The following is a 16,782-nucleotide window of genomic DNA, read 5'->3' on the forward strand; positions in this document are numbered from 1 at the left end:
GAGCTTCTCTAAACCCCTCCTGAAAGATGCACAACCCTTTTAAGATGAAATTCTTGTTCCTTTTGGGCTTGGATTCTCCACTTATCAAAAAGACTTGTAATCTCTTGCTGTGATTGTAAATTATTAGCACCTCTGAAGGGGAAACTTATCTGATAAATTATAAGGATGCAGTCTACTAATATCATGCTTATGTGACTGACACCATCCTTAAGATGGCCATACAAATGAGAATAATGTCAGCCGAGCACGTCCATTGTAACGCAACTGGCTAACCATCACTACATTAGAGCAGTAGGGTAGTTGGATTTAAACTTGCCCAGACCGCTATTCTCAAGGGAGATACGCTCCTTCCAGAGGTGCATGAATGCTGCTTATTCCCATCTCTGTATTGAAAACACTTCCGCCATCAGCCAAGCGGAGCATGCATGCATATTGGGGGTTGTCTGAAAGGGTAGCTGTCGGCCAAATGATCATTTGTCCAATGGCTAGCTGAAGTCTTATTCAGTTAGCCCATGGATGCACTACACAGGACACATCATGTGGCTATACCACTGGTCTCCAATAGTGTTGAGCAACCTTGTGTTTTAAGTTCGGCGTCTAAAGTTCGGGTTATCGAAGAATCGCGTTATGGATTCCGCTACCACGGACAATAACGGAATTTAGAATCCATAAAGCGATTCTTCGATAACCCGAACTTAAAACACAAGTTTGCTCAGCACTAGTCTCCAACTCTGGATGTTCAGCTTTTGTGCAATGATTGCTCCCTGCATGCCCTGACAGACCCAGGTTATACCATGGTGCAATGACGCAATCGTCTCCTGTACTTGTATAGGAGCGTTATGTGAGCAGCTCATATATATTAGAAAATAGTATGTTTCCCCATTCCATTAATCAGATAGTTGAGAAATAACTGGTATACCCTTTTTTTGCCCCAATCAACACACATTGTTCACTTTTCTCATCTCGATTCTGCTGCTTTAAGAGTTCTTCATACAGTACTGTGATAAGTAGTCGATCGTGTCTTTGACATAACACGTTTTACTTTCCAGGCTATGTTCCTGGTGTATTCTGCATTAGAAAAAGAACCTGTCCCCATGATATTACCTCCTGCACTAGTGCCACCATCCAAAAGGAAAACCTCAGGAGCTCCATCATCATTGCCAATCATCCCACCTCTGCCTATGCCTCCTTCTAAAGAGCCACGACATTCATTGCCACCTGTAGGCATTCTGCCCACAAAAGCACCCGCGACACAGGTAAGACTGAAATGGCACATACATTTTTGTAACAATTAAAGAATATTTAGTTAAATGGGCTGTGGCAAGTATTAAAGTTACCCTCTATCCACAGGATAGGGGATATCTGACGGGTCCAACTGCTGGGGCCCCAACGATTCGAGAATGAGGGGGTCCCATGTCTCGTCCTGATAGAGCCGCAGGTCAATCATGTATTCGTCTATTTCTGGCAGAGTGGCAAAGCACATGTTCAGCGTGCCGCTCCATCATGATGAGGACATGGATTGTCCGGATCTGTGTGGGTCCCAGCAGTCAGACCCCCCCCCCCCCCAGTGATCAGTTTGTTATCCTCTATACTGTGGACAGGAGATAACTTTCATACTTGCCATAACCCCTTTAACTGTAAAGGTTCACTTTTTTAATTTGCTTTTGTAGATGTGAATGTTTCAGGGGGCCTAATGAGATGTCCATGTAACCAGTGAGACTGCAGTAATAGGACGAGATGAGTATACTAAGCCTTTTCCTCTCTTCCCCCATTTTGTCCTCTAGTGGGTTGTATCACATGTCGAGAAAGCAAAATATGATGAGATCTTCGTAAAACTTGATAAGGATCAAGATGGCCTGCTGTCAGGGCTGGAAGTCAAAGAGATCTTCCTGAAAACAGGATTACCTCCAGCGCTGCTTGCCCATATCTGGTAAGTACGGTTAACAATTGCCATATATCTGGTTGTATGATCACACCCAACAGACACAGGTAGAGCGCTTTCCTGTAATGAGCCATGTCCACTCACTGACAACAAGCAAAATCACAAAACAAAGTTTATTATATTTTTTTTTTTTTAAAGAACACCCCTATTTAAAGGGGTTATCCCATGATTAATGTAAAAAAATGTATAAATCTGAGATCATATCGTACAAGGCAATCTCCTTCTAACAAAGCTAGAACCAGCCCTGTACCTCACATGGATCCAGAGATCTCCCCATTAATTTTTCTCCTAGATCTATATCAAGCTGACAGCTCAAGGGAAGTGTCTTTCCTGCTGCAGCTCAGGGGGCGTGTCCATGCTCTCCCCATCACTGCTCAGGGGGCGTGTCCATGCTCTCCCCATCACTGCTCAGGGGGCGTGTCCATGCTCTCCCCATCACTGCTCAGGGGGCGTGTCCATGCTCTCCCCATCACTGCTCAGGGGGCGTGTCCATGCTCTCCCCATCACTGCTCAGGGGGCGTGTCCATGCTCTCCCCATCACTGCTCAGGGGGCGTGTCCATGCTCTCCCCATCACTGCTCAGGGGGCGTGTCCATGCTCTCCCCATCACTGCTCAGGGGGCGTGTCCATGCTCTCCCCATCACTGCTCAGGGGGCGTGTCCATGCTCTCCCCATCACTGCTCAGGGGGCGTGTCCATGCTCTCCCCATCACTGCTCAGGGGGCGTGTCCATGCTCTCCCCATCACTGCTCAGGGGGCGTGTCCATGCTCTCCCCATCACTGCTCAGGGGGCGTGTCCATGCTCTCCCCATCACTGCTCAGGGGGCGTGTCCATGCTCTCCCCATCACTGCTCAGGGGGCGTGTCCATGCTCTCCCCATCACTGCTCAGGGGGCGTGTCCATGCTCTCCCCATCACTGCTCAGGGGGCGTGTCCATGCTCTCCCCATCACTGCTCAGGGGGCGTGTCCATGCTCTCCCCATCACTGCTCAGGGGGCGTGTCCATGCTCTCCCCATCACTGCTCAGGGGGCGTGTCCATGCTCTCCCCATCACTGCTCAGGGGGCGTGTCCATGCTCTCCCCATCACTGCTCAGGGGGCGTGTCCATGCTCTCCCCATCACTGCTCAGGGGGCGTGTCCATGCTCTCCCCATCACTGCTCAGGGGGCGTGTCCATGCTCTCCCCATCACTGCTCAGGGGGCGTGTCCATGCTCTCCCCATCACTGCTCAGGGGGCGTGTCCATGCTCTCCCCATCACTGCTCAGGGGGCGTGTCCATGCTCTCCCCATCACTGCTCAGGGGGCGTGTCCATGCTCTCCCCATCACTGCTCAGGGGGCGTGTCCATGCTCTCCCCATCACTGCTCAGGGGGCGTGTCCATGCTCTCCCCATCACTGCTCAGGGGGCGTGTCCATGCTCTCCCCATCACTGCTCAGGGGGCGTGTCCATGCTCTCCCCATCACTGCTCAGGGGGCGTGTCCATGCTCTCCCCATCACTGCTCAGGGGGCGTGTCCATGCTCTCCCCATCACTGCTCAGGGGGCGTGTCCATGCTCTCCCCATCACTGCTCAGGGGGCGTGTCCATGCTCTCCCCATCACTGCTCAGGGGGCGTGTCCATGCTCTCCCCATCACTGCTCAGGGGGCGTGTCCATGCTCTCCCCATCACTGCTCAGGGGGCGTGTCCATGCTCTCCCCATCACTGCTCAGGGGGCGTGTCCATGCTCTCCCCATCACTGCTCAGGGGGCGTGTCCATGCTCTCCCCATCACTGCTCAGGGGGCGTGTCCATGCTCTCCCCATCACTGCTCAGGGGGCGTGTCCATGCTCTCCCCATCACTGCTCAGGGGGCGTGTCCATGCTCTCCCCATCACTGCTCAGGGGGCGTGTCCATGCTCTCCCCATCACTGCTCAGGGGGCGTGTCCATGCTCTCCCCATCACTGCTCAGGGGGCGTGTCCATGCTCTCCCCATCACTGCTCAGGGGGCGTGTCCATGCTCTCCCCATCACTGCTCAGGGGGCGTGTCCATGCTCTCCCCATCACTGCTCAGGGGGCGTGTCCATGCTCTCCCCATCACTGCTCAGGGGGCGTGTCCATGCTCTCCCCATCACTGCTCAGGGGGCGTGTCCATGCTCTCCCCATCACTGCTCAGGGGGCGTGTCCATGCTCTCCCCATCACTGCTCAGGGGGCGTGTCCATGCTCTCCCCATCACTGCTCAGGGGGCGTGTCCATGCTCTCCCCATCACTGCTCAGGGGGCGTGTCCATGCTCTCCCCATCACTGCTCAGGGGGCGTGTCCATGCTCTCCCCATCACTGCTCAGGGGGCGTGTCCATGCTCTCCCCATCACTGCTCAGGGGGCGTGTCCATGCTCTCCCCATCACTGCTCAGGGGGCGTGTCCATGCTCTCCCCATCACTGCTCAGGGGGCGTGTCCATGCTCTCCCCATCACTGCTCAGGGGGCGTGTCCATGCTCTCCCCATCACTGCTCAGGGGCGTGTCCATGCTCTCCCCATCACTGCTCAGGGGGCGTGTCCATGCTCTCCCCATCACTGCTCAGGGGGCGTGTCCATGCTCTCCCCATCACTGCTCAGGGGGCGTGTCCATGCTCTCCCCATCACTGCTCAGGGGGCGTGTCCATGCTCTCCCCATCACTGCTCAGGGGGCGTGTCCATGCTCTCCCCATCACTGCTCAGGGGGCGTGTCCATGCTCTCCCCATCACTGCTCAGGGGGCGTGTCCATGCTCTCCCCATCACTGCTCAGGGGCGTGTCCATGCTCTCCCCATCACTGCTCAGGGGGCGTGTCCATGCTCTCCCCATCACTGCTCAGGGGGCGTGTCCATGCTCTCCCCATCACTGCTCAGGGGGCGTGTCCATGCTCTCCCCATCACTGCTCAGGGGGCGTGTCCATGCTCTCCCCATCACTGCTCAGGGGGCGTGTCCATGCTCTCCCCATCACTGCTCAGGGGGCGTGTCCATGCCTCTCCCATCACTGCTCAGGGGGCGTGTCCTAGCTCTCCCCATCACTGCTCAGGGGGGCGTGTCCCATGCTCTCCCCATCACTGCTCAGGGGCGTGTCCATGCTCTCCCCATCACTGCTCAGGGGGCGTGTCCATGCTCTCCCCCATCACTGCTCAGGGGGCGTGTCCATGCTCTCCCATCACTGCTGCAGGGGGCGTGTCCATGCTCTCCCCATCACTGCTCAGGGGGCGTGTCCATGCTCTCCCCATCACTGCTCAGGGGCGTGTCCATGCTCTCCCCATCACTGCTCAGGGGGGCGTGTCCATGCTCTCCCCATCACGTGCTCAGGGGGGGCGTGTCCATGCTCTCCCCATCACTGCTCAGGGGGGCTTGTCCATGCTCTCCCCATCACTGCTCAGGGGGCGTGTCCATGCTCTCCCCATCACTGCCTCAGGGGGCGTGTCCATGCTCTCCCCATCACTGCTCAGGGGGCGTGTCCATGCTCTCCCCATCACTGCTCAGGGGGCGTGTCCATGCTCTCCCCATCACTGCTCAGGGGGCGTGTCCATGCTCTCCCCATCACTGCTCAGGGGGCGTGTCCATGCTCTCCCCATCACTGCTCAGGGGGCGTGTCCATGCTCTCCCCATCACTGCTCAGGGGGCGTGTCCATGCTCTCCCCATCACTGCTCAGGGGGCGTGTCCATGCTCTCCCCATCACTGCTCAGGGGGCGTGTCCATGCTCTCCCCATCACTGCTCAGGGGGCGTGTCCATGCTCTCCCCATCACTGCTCAGGGGGCGTGTCCATGCTCTCCCCATCACTGCTCAGGGGGCGTGTCCATGCTCTCCCCATCACTGCTCAGGGGGCGTGTCCATGCTCTCCCCATCACTGCTCAGGGGGCGTGTCCATGCTCTCCCCATCACTGCTCAGGGGGCGTGTCCATGCTCTCCCCATCACTGCTCAGGGGGCGTGTCCCCATGCTCTCCCCATCACTGCTCAGGGGGCGTGTCCATGCTCTCCCCATCACTGCTCAGGGGGCGTGTCCATGCTCTCCCCATCACTGCTCAGGGGGCGTGTCCATGCTCTCCCCATCACTGCTCAGGGGGCGTGTCCATGCTCTCCCCATCACTGCTCAGGGGGCGTGTCCATGCTCTCCCCATCACTGCTCAGGGGGCGTGTCCATGCTCTCCCCATCACTGCTCAGGGGGCGTGTCCATGCTCTCCCCATCACTGCTCAGGGGGCGTGTCCATGCTCTCCCCATCACTGCTCAGGGGGCGTGTCCATGCTCTCCCCATCACTGCTCAGGGGGCGTGTCCATGCTCTCCCCATCACTGCTCAGGGGGCGTGTCCATGCTCTCCCCATCACTGCTCAGGGGGCGTGTCCATGCTCTCCCCATCACTGCTCAGGGGGCGTGTCCATGCTCTCCCCATCACTGCTCAGGGGGCGTGTCCATGCTCTCCCCATCACTGCTCAGGGGGCGTGTCCATGCTCTCCCCATCACTGCTCAGGGGGCGTGTCCATGCTCTCCCCATCACTGCTCAGGGGGCGTGTCCATGCTCTCCCCATCACTGCTCAGGGGGCGTGTCCATGCTCTCCCCATCACTGCTCAGGGGGCGTGTCCATGCTCTCCCCATCACTGCTCAGGGGGCGTGTCCATGCTCTCCCCATCACTGCTCAGGGGGCGTGTCCATGCTCTCCCCATCACTGCTCAGGGGGCGTGTCCATGCTCTCCCCATCACTGCTCAGGGGGCGTGTCCATGCTCTCCCCATCACTGCTCAGGGGGCGTGTCCATGCTCTCCCCATCACTGCTCAGGGGGCGTGTCCATGCTCTCCCCATCACTGCTCAGGGGGCGTGTCCATGCTCTCCCTATCACTGCTCAGGGGGCGTGTCCATGCTCTCCCTATCACTGCTCAGGGGGCGTGTCCATGCTCTCCCTATCACTGCTCAGGGGGCGTGTCCATGCTCTCCCCATCACTGCTCAGGGGGCGTGTCCATGCTCTCCCTATCACAGCTCAGGGGGCAATTGAAGGATGAAACTGAGCATGTGCGGCCATCTTAGTGAGCAGGACAAAGAAATAAGGAAAACAAACCGCAGGTGGCGCTATACTGATACATGTTATTGAATAACTCACTGACTATGCAAAATTTTTAATTACATGCAATTACAAAAGTATTCAGATCCAGGTGCTGGTTTGAAAACTGTAGAATATTTCTTGTGGGACAATGCCTTTTAAGTCTCCTTTCAATTAGTCCCAATTGTATAACCTCTTCCAGCAAAACAACATAACTGTATGTCAAGATTTTGAGTGACTTCACACACCGTTAAAATGCAGGAAAGACACAGGAGCTGCGCTCGCGCCACCTGCAGCAAGTCCCAGCTGTTACATACCGCTGACACCCTCCTTCAATTACTTGGATAGGTGCGAACGCCAGTTTGGGCTGTTTAACCCCTTAGATACTGTGGTCCATAGTGACCACAGCCACCAAGAAGTTTAACCAAGGTTTTTTTTACAGTGTTACCTTATTGGTGCAGGATGCTGATAAGTTGTCTTTGCAGCCTCTGGCCTAAAAAAAAGGATATTAAAATTTTCCAATTAAAAAAAGGGAAATCTAAAAAATGTATACGTCTGTGTTATTACGTGTATAATGGAGTACAGATCTATAGCACATAAGGCATGCACGACGCATGTTTCCAGGAGACCACTAGTAACATGAGCTTATATGAAGAATGAGGCATAGAGCTGTGATATATGGCAGACTTGTTTTATTGACTGCATTACATCTGAGAGGCGTAGGTTTTGTAAAACTTGTTTTAATGGTGCCTTTGCAGGTCTCTGTGTGACACAAAGGACTGTGGGAAACTATCCAAAGAACAATTTGCTCTGTCTTTTCATCTCATCAATCAAAAGCTATTAAAGGGCACTGATCCCCCCCAGTCCCTCACTCCAGAAATGTTACCTCCATCCGAAAGATCATCCACACCCATGGTAGGTTGTCCTGGAATGAGCCTATACGATTGCAGTCACAGCTGTGATGTAGTTACTACAACTCCCAGGATTTCTGCTACTCATTGTATTGTTTCAACTTATTATTCATCCCTTAACGGGGTTTACCTGTAATATTCATTTTTAAGCCAGTGCCCACGGCCTGCCCACTGAAATAGAAGATTTATACTTACCTGCTGCACGCTGCGCCAGTCTTCAGCCTCCACTGTCTCCATCTTCCGATCTCCGCACTGTTTACATCCCGCAGTGCATGGGCATGGTCACCGCTCCAGCCAATGACTGGCTTCAGTGGTGACATGCAGCTTGTGGCCACATTACTGCTAAAGCCAGGCATTGGCTGGAAAGGTGCATAGGAGGGCAGATTGCGGACGCTGGCATGAAAATCAGTATTATCAGGAAAACTCCTTTAAATGGGTTGTGTCACTTCAGCAAGTGGCATTCATCATGTAGAGAAAAATAATACAAGGCTCTTACTAATTATTGTGATTGTCCATATTGCCTCCTTTGCTGGCTTAATTAATTTTGCCATTACAATACACTGTTTGTTTCCATGGTTACGACCACCCTGCAATCCAGCAGTGGTGGTCGTGCTTGCACACTATAGGAAAAAGCACCGACCTCTCTGGTGGCCACGACTGTGGGAGCTCACATAGGCTAGTGCCTTTTCCTATAGTGTAAAAGCATGGCCACCGCTGCTGGATTGCAGGGTGGTACTAACTATGGAAACGAGCAGTGTATAATGTGATGGAAAAATGAATCCATCCAGCGAAGGAGGCAATATGGACAATCACAGTACATTAGTAAGAGCCTTGTATTAACTTCCTCTATGTAATAAATGCTGTTTGCTGAAGTGACACAACCCCTTTAAGTTAATTTGGTGGATTACATGTATATATTCTGTGTGTCTGATAGAAACCAGTGTATATGTATGAAGTATTTTTTTTCTTCTTTCTGTTTGTATACTTCACATTGTAATAGAGGCCTGGTCCTTATCCGATGTGGAATGTACCTTGTTCCTATATCCCGGGACCAGTATGTGTAAGTGAATGGGATGCGTGAAGTAACAAACTCGCTGAACTTTTTGTGTATTAAAGGGGTTCTCAGGGAATTAAGAAAATTTAAATACATAAATATAACTTTATTATAAATACATTCCCAAATACCTTTTATTAGTTATAATGACTTGTTTTGTCTGGGGAGCAATCATTAGGAGAAATAAAATGGCAGTCGTCCTATTAGTACACACAAAACCTGTCCTAATCACACAGCAGGACAAGTTACTTTACAACACTGAGCTAAAGAGCTGCCTCATCCTCCTCTCTACTCTGCTTGTCAGGGATTATGGTCCTGAATACAGATGCTAAAATTAATCTCTGTAGGAATGGAGTTCATGAGGAGACAAGAAGTACAGAGAGGACAGACAGGACAGACTGTGGTAATGTGGGGCTGCATACAAGAGCTGCTGCTCATCAGGCAAACCCCCCCCCCCCCCCCCACCTCTTCTCTGTACTTCATGTCTCCTCATGAACTTCATTTCTACAGAGATTCAGCTGAAGATCATATTAAACTGTATGCAGGATCATAATCCCTGGCCAGCAGAGAGAAGGATGAGGCAGCTCTTTTTTTTTTTCCTGTTCTGTGCGATTAGTACAGGTTTTGTGTGGACTAATAGTACAGCGGCCATTTTTTTTCCATCTAATGATTGCTCCCTAGACAAAATTAGCCATTAAAGCTAATGAAAGGTATTTGGGAATATATTTATAATAAAGTAATATTTAAGTATTTTCATTTTCTTAATACCCAAAGAACCCCTTTAAGTATTAACAGGAATTGGCGTGTCTATAACTCTATTGGCCGCTTTCAGATGAGCGTATATATACATAGTCCGGATTTTATGTCCCGGAATCCGCTGCTAATGTTAATTAATAGAGCTTTTCACATGGGCGTATAATTTCCGTCAGAATTAGAAATCCGCAGCATGTCTGAGTTTTGTGCAGATTTGTTTCCAAATACACACATTACAGTCTGTGCATAAATAGTGAAGGAAGGAAGGAAGAAATACGCATGTAAATCCTGATGAAATCCTGAAGCAATATTGATGACGATACTGATATTTTTATCATCAGAAATCCTGAGCCAGAATACTGACTGATCTCAGTATGCTCGTGTAAAAGCGGCCATTGTGTTCGTCAGTTTGCTTAAAAATATACCAACCTTATAACTCTGTTGTTCAATATAGATCCAATATATAGTTCATCACCATCCGCGATATTGAATATAGCATTCCTGGACACACACATGCAAAGGTAAGGCTACTTTCACACTGGCGTTTTGAATTCCGTTTGTGAGATCCGTTTCAGGGATTCAAAACGGATCAGTTCAGCCCCAATGCATTCTAAATGGATAAGGATCCGTTCAGAATGCATCAGTTTGGCTCCGTTCCGCCTCCATTCCGCTCTGGAGGCGGACACCAAATCGCTACTTGCAACGTTTTGATGTCCGCCTGACGATGCAGAGCTAAACGGATCCATCCTGACAATATGGTGCAATTGAAAACTGATCCGTCCCCCATTGACTTTCAATGTAAGTCAGGACGAATACGTTTTGACTTTGTTCTTCATAATGCAAACGGATCCATTCTGAACGGATACAATCGTTTGCATTATAGGTGCGGATCCGTCTGTGCAGATACCAGACGGATCCGCACCTAAACGCAGGTGTGAAAGTAGCCTAAATAAAAGGCAGGGCTCTGATACACTCTCAAAACAAGGGATTTGGTTGCACACTCTTTTTGGATGGATTCTTATATATGGGTGCCTGTTCTAGGTGGGTTGACATCTTTTTCACTGACAGCATCAGAGAACTAAAAGAGAGAGCCATCACTTCTTTATAAAGGTACTTTTACACTGTCGAAGCTGGGGGCTGGAGCTGTTTGTTCCACAGCGTGTCCTCATATTGACGGGCTCCCGGCTCATATCCTCATCCCCCCCTCCCCCCCTTCCCACCATTGAATTACTTATTTTTTTCTAATATGACGGCAGGACGGGCCGGGATCTGGGAGTACATCTGCAATGGCAGTTTGTGGTCGGGATAAGCTAAAGGGATGGGGCAGTCTTATTGGACCTCTAATGCAGATCGGTCAGTGGAGGTAGGTTTTTGCTGAGACATGGCAGCACAAACCCCAGCCCCGTGACTGTAGTACGGACACTGAGACAAAATGGAAGTCTCTAAATAAACTTTTTATCCACTTAATACGAAGCAATAATAGAAGTAATCTTGATTACATCCATACACTGACTACACACCACGAATGTGTCGTGCTTCAGCCTGGTTCACATCTTTGTCAAGCAAATCCGGATTTCGCCGAATGTAGCATTGCCAGATTCTTGAATTCACCGCCGGATCCCCATTGACTATCATGAGGCTCGGAGGTGATCCAGCATAAATGTCAGCTTTTGGCTGGATAAAAACCGTCACTCACAATGGTTTTTTGTCCATCCAACAGGCAGTATTGGTGCGTGATCAGGCAGCCGGATCTGTCTGACGGAGATGTGAATGAGGCCTTGCATAGGTGAACGCGAGTCTCTTTTAACAAGCAGTGCCCATGTGTCAGTTGTGCATGTTCAGGACAGGTGGCCTCTGGATATAAACCATTAATGTTCTCATTCACAGACAGCAAGCAGAGATCTTGAAAGTAGTGAGGAATCGAAACACAACATATATATTCAAAAGCTCTATAACTAGCTTTGCACTTAACCCCATAGTGGGTAACCGCTCAGTTCTAGTTGCATTTTGTTAGATTTCCATAGCTATAAAATTGTTGGGCTGGAATAAGAGAATGGATGTGGTTTCCGTAGATTTGGTTTGCTTGATACATAGGCCTTAAAGGGACCCTGTTGTCTTTGTTACCCCTGCCTTCTCTGGGGGCATAGAGTAGTGACGGGCGCGCCAAATCCTTGTCAATCTGCTGTAGTTTGGGAGAATGTACATCTTATTCCTTGCAGCGATCTTCCAGTACATACTATGCAGCCTCCTCCTGCCACTGATGGAAAAATTCCTCTCTATTAGGGCACATTCACACGACCGTAATGTTTTGCTGATCCGCAAAACACGGATACCAGACCGTGTGTGTCTTGCAATTTGCGGAAGGCACATGGCCGCAACTATAATGGAAAATGCCTGTTCTTGTCCACAAAACATTACGGTCGTTGGAATGCTCCTTAAGGGTCCATTCACACGTCCTCGGAATGGGTATGGACTCATTCATTTTCAATGGGGCCACAAAAGATGAGGACAGCACACGGTTCCGTTCCGCGGCCCTGCAAAAAAATAAATAGAGCATGTCCTATTCTTGTCCGCAACCACGAACAAGAATGGGCATTTCTAATATAGTGCCGGCCATGTGCGGTCCGCAAAATGCGGAATGCACATGGCCAGTGTCCGTGGTTTTTTCGAATCAGCAATTTGCGGACCGCAAAACAGTTGCGGACGTGTAAATTAGGGCTGAAACGATTACTCGATTGAATTGAGTAATTCGACACAAAAATCCTTCGCAAATTTTTTGCTTCGAGGATTCGTTTGTGTCATGTAACCACGGAGCGGGAGTGAAGCGCTTGCTATTACTCACTGCTCCGTGGTCACCTGCCGGCCCGCACTGCGCTGCACTTTCCTCCTGACACATCGTCAGGTCATAGTGCATGTAAGCAGGGAGAAGAAGAGGAAGGAGCTGTGGAGCGGCGCCCCTACAGGAGAGGTAAGTATTTTATTTCACTGGTGCTGGGGAGATGGTAGCACTGTGTGGCAAGCTGGTGGCACTGGGGGGCAAGTTGGTCGTGGGCAGCTGATGGCACTGGGGAAGGGGGCGGCGCGATGGGACTGGGGAAGGGGGCGGCGCGATGGGACTGGGGAAGGGGGCGGCGCGATGGCACTGGAGAAGGGGGCGGCGCGATGGCACTGGGGAAGGGGGCGGCGCGATGGCACTGGGGAAGGGGGCGGCGCGATGGCACTGGGGAAGGGGGCGGCTGGTGGCACGGGAGGGGGCTGATGAGTTTTTGTAAAGGAAAAACGTTCTTTTAATTAGTTTTTTGTTATCGGAGTACTAGAGTATTCTATTGATTAATCAATCGATAGAATACTCTATTGCAAAAATAGTCGATATCTGCAGCCTTAGTGTGAATGGACCCTAATAGAGAGGAATTTTTCAATTAGTGGCAGGAGAAGTCTGCATAGGACATGCTCCATCTTTTTGCGAACGGAAGCACAGCCCCATTGAAATGAATGGGTCTGCACCTGTTCCGCAAAATTGCGGAACGGATGCGGACCCATTCATAAGGCCCGTCTGAATGAGCCCTTAGTGTGTATAGGGAGAAATCTGTCAGTCAGTGGCTGGAGGGTCGGGGGAGGGGACTATGCATATCATGAATACATTGAACTTCTCACTGGCCGCACTACAAGGATTAGCATGCAAGTACTCAAAAACGACAGCACATTAAGTTAACAAACTGTATCCCCTATCCGCAGTATCTGATCAGTGAGGGTCTTTCTGCTGAGCCCCATTCCCGCGAAAGAATGGAAGAGCAGGTGGAGCATGTGCACTGCTATTCCATTCACGCTCTATGGGACTGCCGGAGATAGCAGAGTACAGTGCTTGCCTATTTCTCGCCGTCCCATAGAGAGTGAATGGAGCGGCGGCTCCGTCGACTATTGGGAACCCCCACTGTGACTAGGGGATACGTTTATTTTGTGAAGGACAGACCACTGAGACCAGCGTCGGAGAGAGCAGCATGACGGAGACGACATGTTCCCTTTAACCAGCTTTACCCCATTAGCTGCAGGTGAGGAGTGTCAGTTACTAACCTAATGGCAGTGCACAGGCTGGGACGGGACCGGCTGGTGTTCTGCCTGCACTAATCTACTATCCTGGTTTGCTTTCTTTTGCTCTATTCTAGCTTGCTGGACTGTTTTATTACCTTCTGCCTCCATCTGCTTTCAGCCTTGCTCTAATATTCCTAACTCTCGCCTTTCCTGTTCTGGCTGTGCAAGGTTAGACTTTTTACTACAATCTCCTCTTTGATTTCTGTTTATTACCTGTACGCCTGGGTTGCAGCAGTTGGTTTATTCTGAGTGGTGTTGTTACCTGTGCACAATGGAAGCTGCCATTTTATGGGCTGAATTATTGTTCCTTCCCATGCCGTTTGTCATTTATGAGCTTGTGACCTCACTGAACGGCTATTTAATGGCGGCTATTACTGTGTTAAGGTCACAACTCTAGTAACTATTGGGCTGCTGCATGTGAAAATCCCCCAGCCAGGATTTCTGCTGTTTTCTGTCCCTATTATTTCATCTTTAGTGCTTTTTACTAAGGAAATTTATTTTTAGTACAATAAAGGTGAATCAGTCATTTCCCCTGTACTTCTCTGTGGGCAGCATACGATAGAGGGTGAGATGCCGAGCTTGGCGATATATTTATAGTTTTCTCTGATTTGATACAGTTATTTCATTTAAAATTGCTGTTTACATGCTGTCAGTACTGTTTACTGCAAGCCTGTGAGTCCTGCTTCCCTCCCCCGCACATAGAGGAAGCCTGTGAGTCCTGCTTCCCTTTCTCGCACATAGAGGAAGCCTGCGAGTCCTGCTTCCCTCCCCCGCACATAGAGGAAGCCATTGAGTCCTGCTTCCCACTCTCGCACATAGAGGAAGCCTGTGAGTCCTGCTTCCCTCCCCCGCACATAGAGGAAGCCTGTGAGTCCTGCTTCCCTCCCCCGCACATAGAGGAAGCTTGTGAGTCCTGCTTCCCTCGCCCGCACATAGAGAAAGCTTGTGAGTCCTGCTTCCCTCGCCCACACATAGAGGAAGCCTGTGAGTCCTGCTTCCCTCGCCCGCACATAGAGAAAGCCTGTGAGTCCTGCTTCCCTCTCCCGCACATAGAGGAAGCCTGTGAGTCCTGCTTCCCTCTCCCGCACATAGAGGAAGCCTGTGAGTCCTGCTTCCCTCCCCCACACATAGAGGAAGCCTATGAGTCCTGCTTCCCTCCCCCGCACATAGAGAAAGCTTGTGAGTCCTGCTTCCCTCGCCCGCACATAGAGGAAGCCTGTGAGTCCTGCTTCCCTCGCCCGCACATAGAGGAAGCCTGAGAGTCCTGCTTCCCTCGCCCGCACATAGAGGAAGCCTGAGAGTCCTGCTTCCCTCGCCCGCACATAGAGGAAGCCTGTGAGTCCTGCTTCCCTCTCCCGCACATAGAGGAAGCCTGTGAGTCCTGCTTCCCTCTCCCGCACATAGAGGAAGCCTGTGAGTCCTGCTTCCCTCCCCCGCACATAGAGGAAGCCTATGAGTCCTGCTTCCCTCCCCCGCACATAGAGGAAGCCTGTTAGTCCTGCTTCCCACTCTCGCACATAGAGGAAGCCTGTGAGTCCTGCTTCCCTCCCCCGCACATAGAGGAAGCCTGTGAGTCCTGCTTCCCTCCCCCGCACATAGAGGAAGCCATTGAGTCCTGCTTCCCACTCTCGAACATAGAGGAAGCCTGTGAGTCCTGCTTCCCACTCTCGCACATAGAGGAAGCCTGTGAGTCCTGCTTCCCTCCCCCGCACATAGAGGAAGCCTATGAGTCCTGCTTCCCTCCCCCGCACATAGAGAAAGCCTGTTAGTCCTGCTTCCCACTCTCGCACATAGAGGAAGCCTGTGAGTCCTGCTTCCCTCCCCCGCACATAGAGGAAGCCTGTGAGTCCTGCTTCCCTCCCCCGCACATAGAGGAAGCCTGTTAGTCCTGCTTCCCTCCCCCGCACATAGAGGAAGCCTGTGAGTCCTGCTTCCCTCGCCTGCACATAGAGGAAGCCTGTTAGTCCTGCTTCCCTCCCCCGCACATAGAGGAAGCCTGTGAGTCCTGCTTCCCTCGCCCGCACATAGAGGAAGCCTGTGAGTCCTGCTTCCCTCTCCCGCACATAGAGGAAGCCTGTGAGTCCTGCTTCCCTCCCCCACACATAGAGGAAGCCTTTGAGTCCTGCTTCCCTCCCCCGCACATAGAGAAAGCTTGTGAGTCCTGCTTCCCTCGCCCGCACATAGAGGAAGCCTGTGAGTCCTGCTTCCCTCGCCCGCACATAGAGGAAGCCTGAGAGTCCTGCTTCCCTCGCCCGCACATAGAGGAAGCCTGAGAGTCCTGCTTCCCTCGCCCGCACATAGAGGAAGCCTGTGAGTCCTGCTTCCCTCTCCCGCACATAGAGGAAGCCTGTGAGTCCTGCTTCCCTCCCCCGCACATAGAGGAAGCCTATGAGTCCTGCTTCCCTCCCCCGCACATAGAGGAAGCCTGTTAGTCCTGCTTCCCACTCTCGCACATAGAGGAAGCCTGTGAGTCCTGCTTCCCTCCCCCGCACATAGAGGAAGCCTATGAGTCCTGCTTCCCTCCCCCGCACATAGAGGAAGCCATTGAGTCCTGCTTCCCACTCTCGAACATAGAGGAAGCCTGTGAGTCCTGCTTCCCACTCTCGCACATAGAGGAAGCCTGTGAGTCCTGCTTCCCTCCCCCGCACATAGAGGAAGCCTATGAGTCCTGCTTCCCTCCCCCGCACATAGAGAAAGCCTGTTAGTCCTGCTTCCCACTCTCGCACATAGAGGAAGCCTGTGAGTCCTGCTTCCCTCCCCCGCACATAGAGGAAGCCTGTTAGTCCTGCTTCCCTCCCCCGCACATAGAGGAAGCCTGTGAGTCCTGCTTCCCTCGCCTGCACATAGAGGAAGCCTGTTAGTCCTGCTTCCCTCCCCCGCACATAGAGGAAGCCTGTTAGTCCTGCTTCCCTCCCCCGCACATAGAGGAAGCCTGTTAGTCCTGCTTCCCACTCTCGCACATAGAGGAAGCCTGTGAGTCCTGCTTCCCTCGCCCGCACATA

At 52.0% G+C, this 16,782-nt stretch overlaps 1 protein-coding gene across 3 annotated transcripts in view; it reads left to right on the forward strand.

The window, feature by feature from the left end:
* Positions 1 to 16,782, forward strand: part of EPS15 (epidermal growth factor receptor pathway substrate 15) — an 89,277-nt gene that overhangs the window by 33,606 nt on the left and 38,889 nt on the right. For 2 of the 3 annotated variants that reach the window (XM_044300439.1, XM_044300438.1), the window contains exons 9-12: positions 1,050 to 1,256; positions 1,785 to 1,930; positions 7,732 to 7,888; positions 8,885 to 8,944. In XM_044300439.1, the coding sequence (XP_044156374.1) occupies positions 1,050 to 1,256; positions 1,785 to 1,930; positions 7,732 to 7,888; positions 8,885 to 8,944 (570 nt within the window). The remainder of the gene's footprint in view (positions 1 to 1,049; positions 1,257 to 1,784; positions 1,931 to 7,731; positions 7,889 to 8,884; positions 8,945 to 16,782) is intronic. The other variant, XM_044300442.1, reaches the window with a different exon arrangement.

This window comes from Bufo gargarizans, chromosome 7 (genome assembly GCF_014858855.1).
Source record: "Bufo gargarizans isolate SCDJY-AF-19 chromosome 7, ASM1485885v1, whole genome shotgun sequence".
Lineage (NCBI taxonomy): Eukaryota > Metazoa > Chordata > Amphibia > Anura > Bufonidae > Bufo > Bufo gargarizans.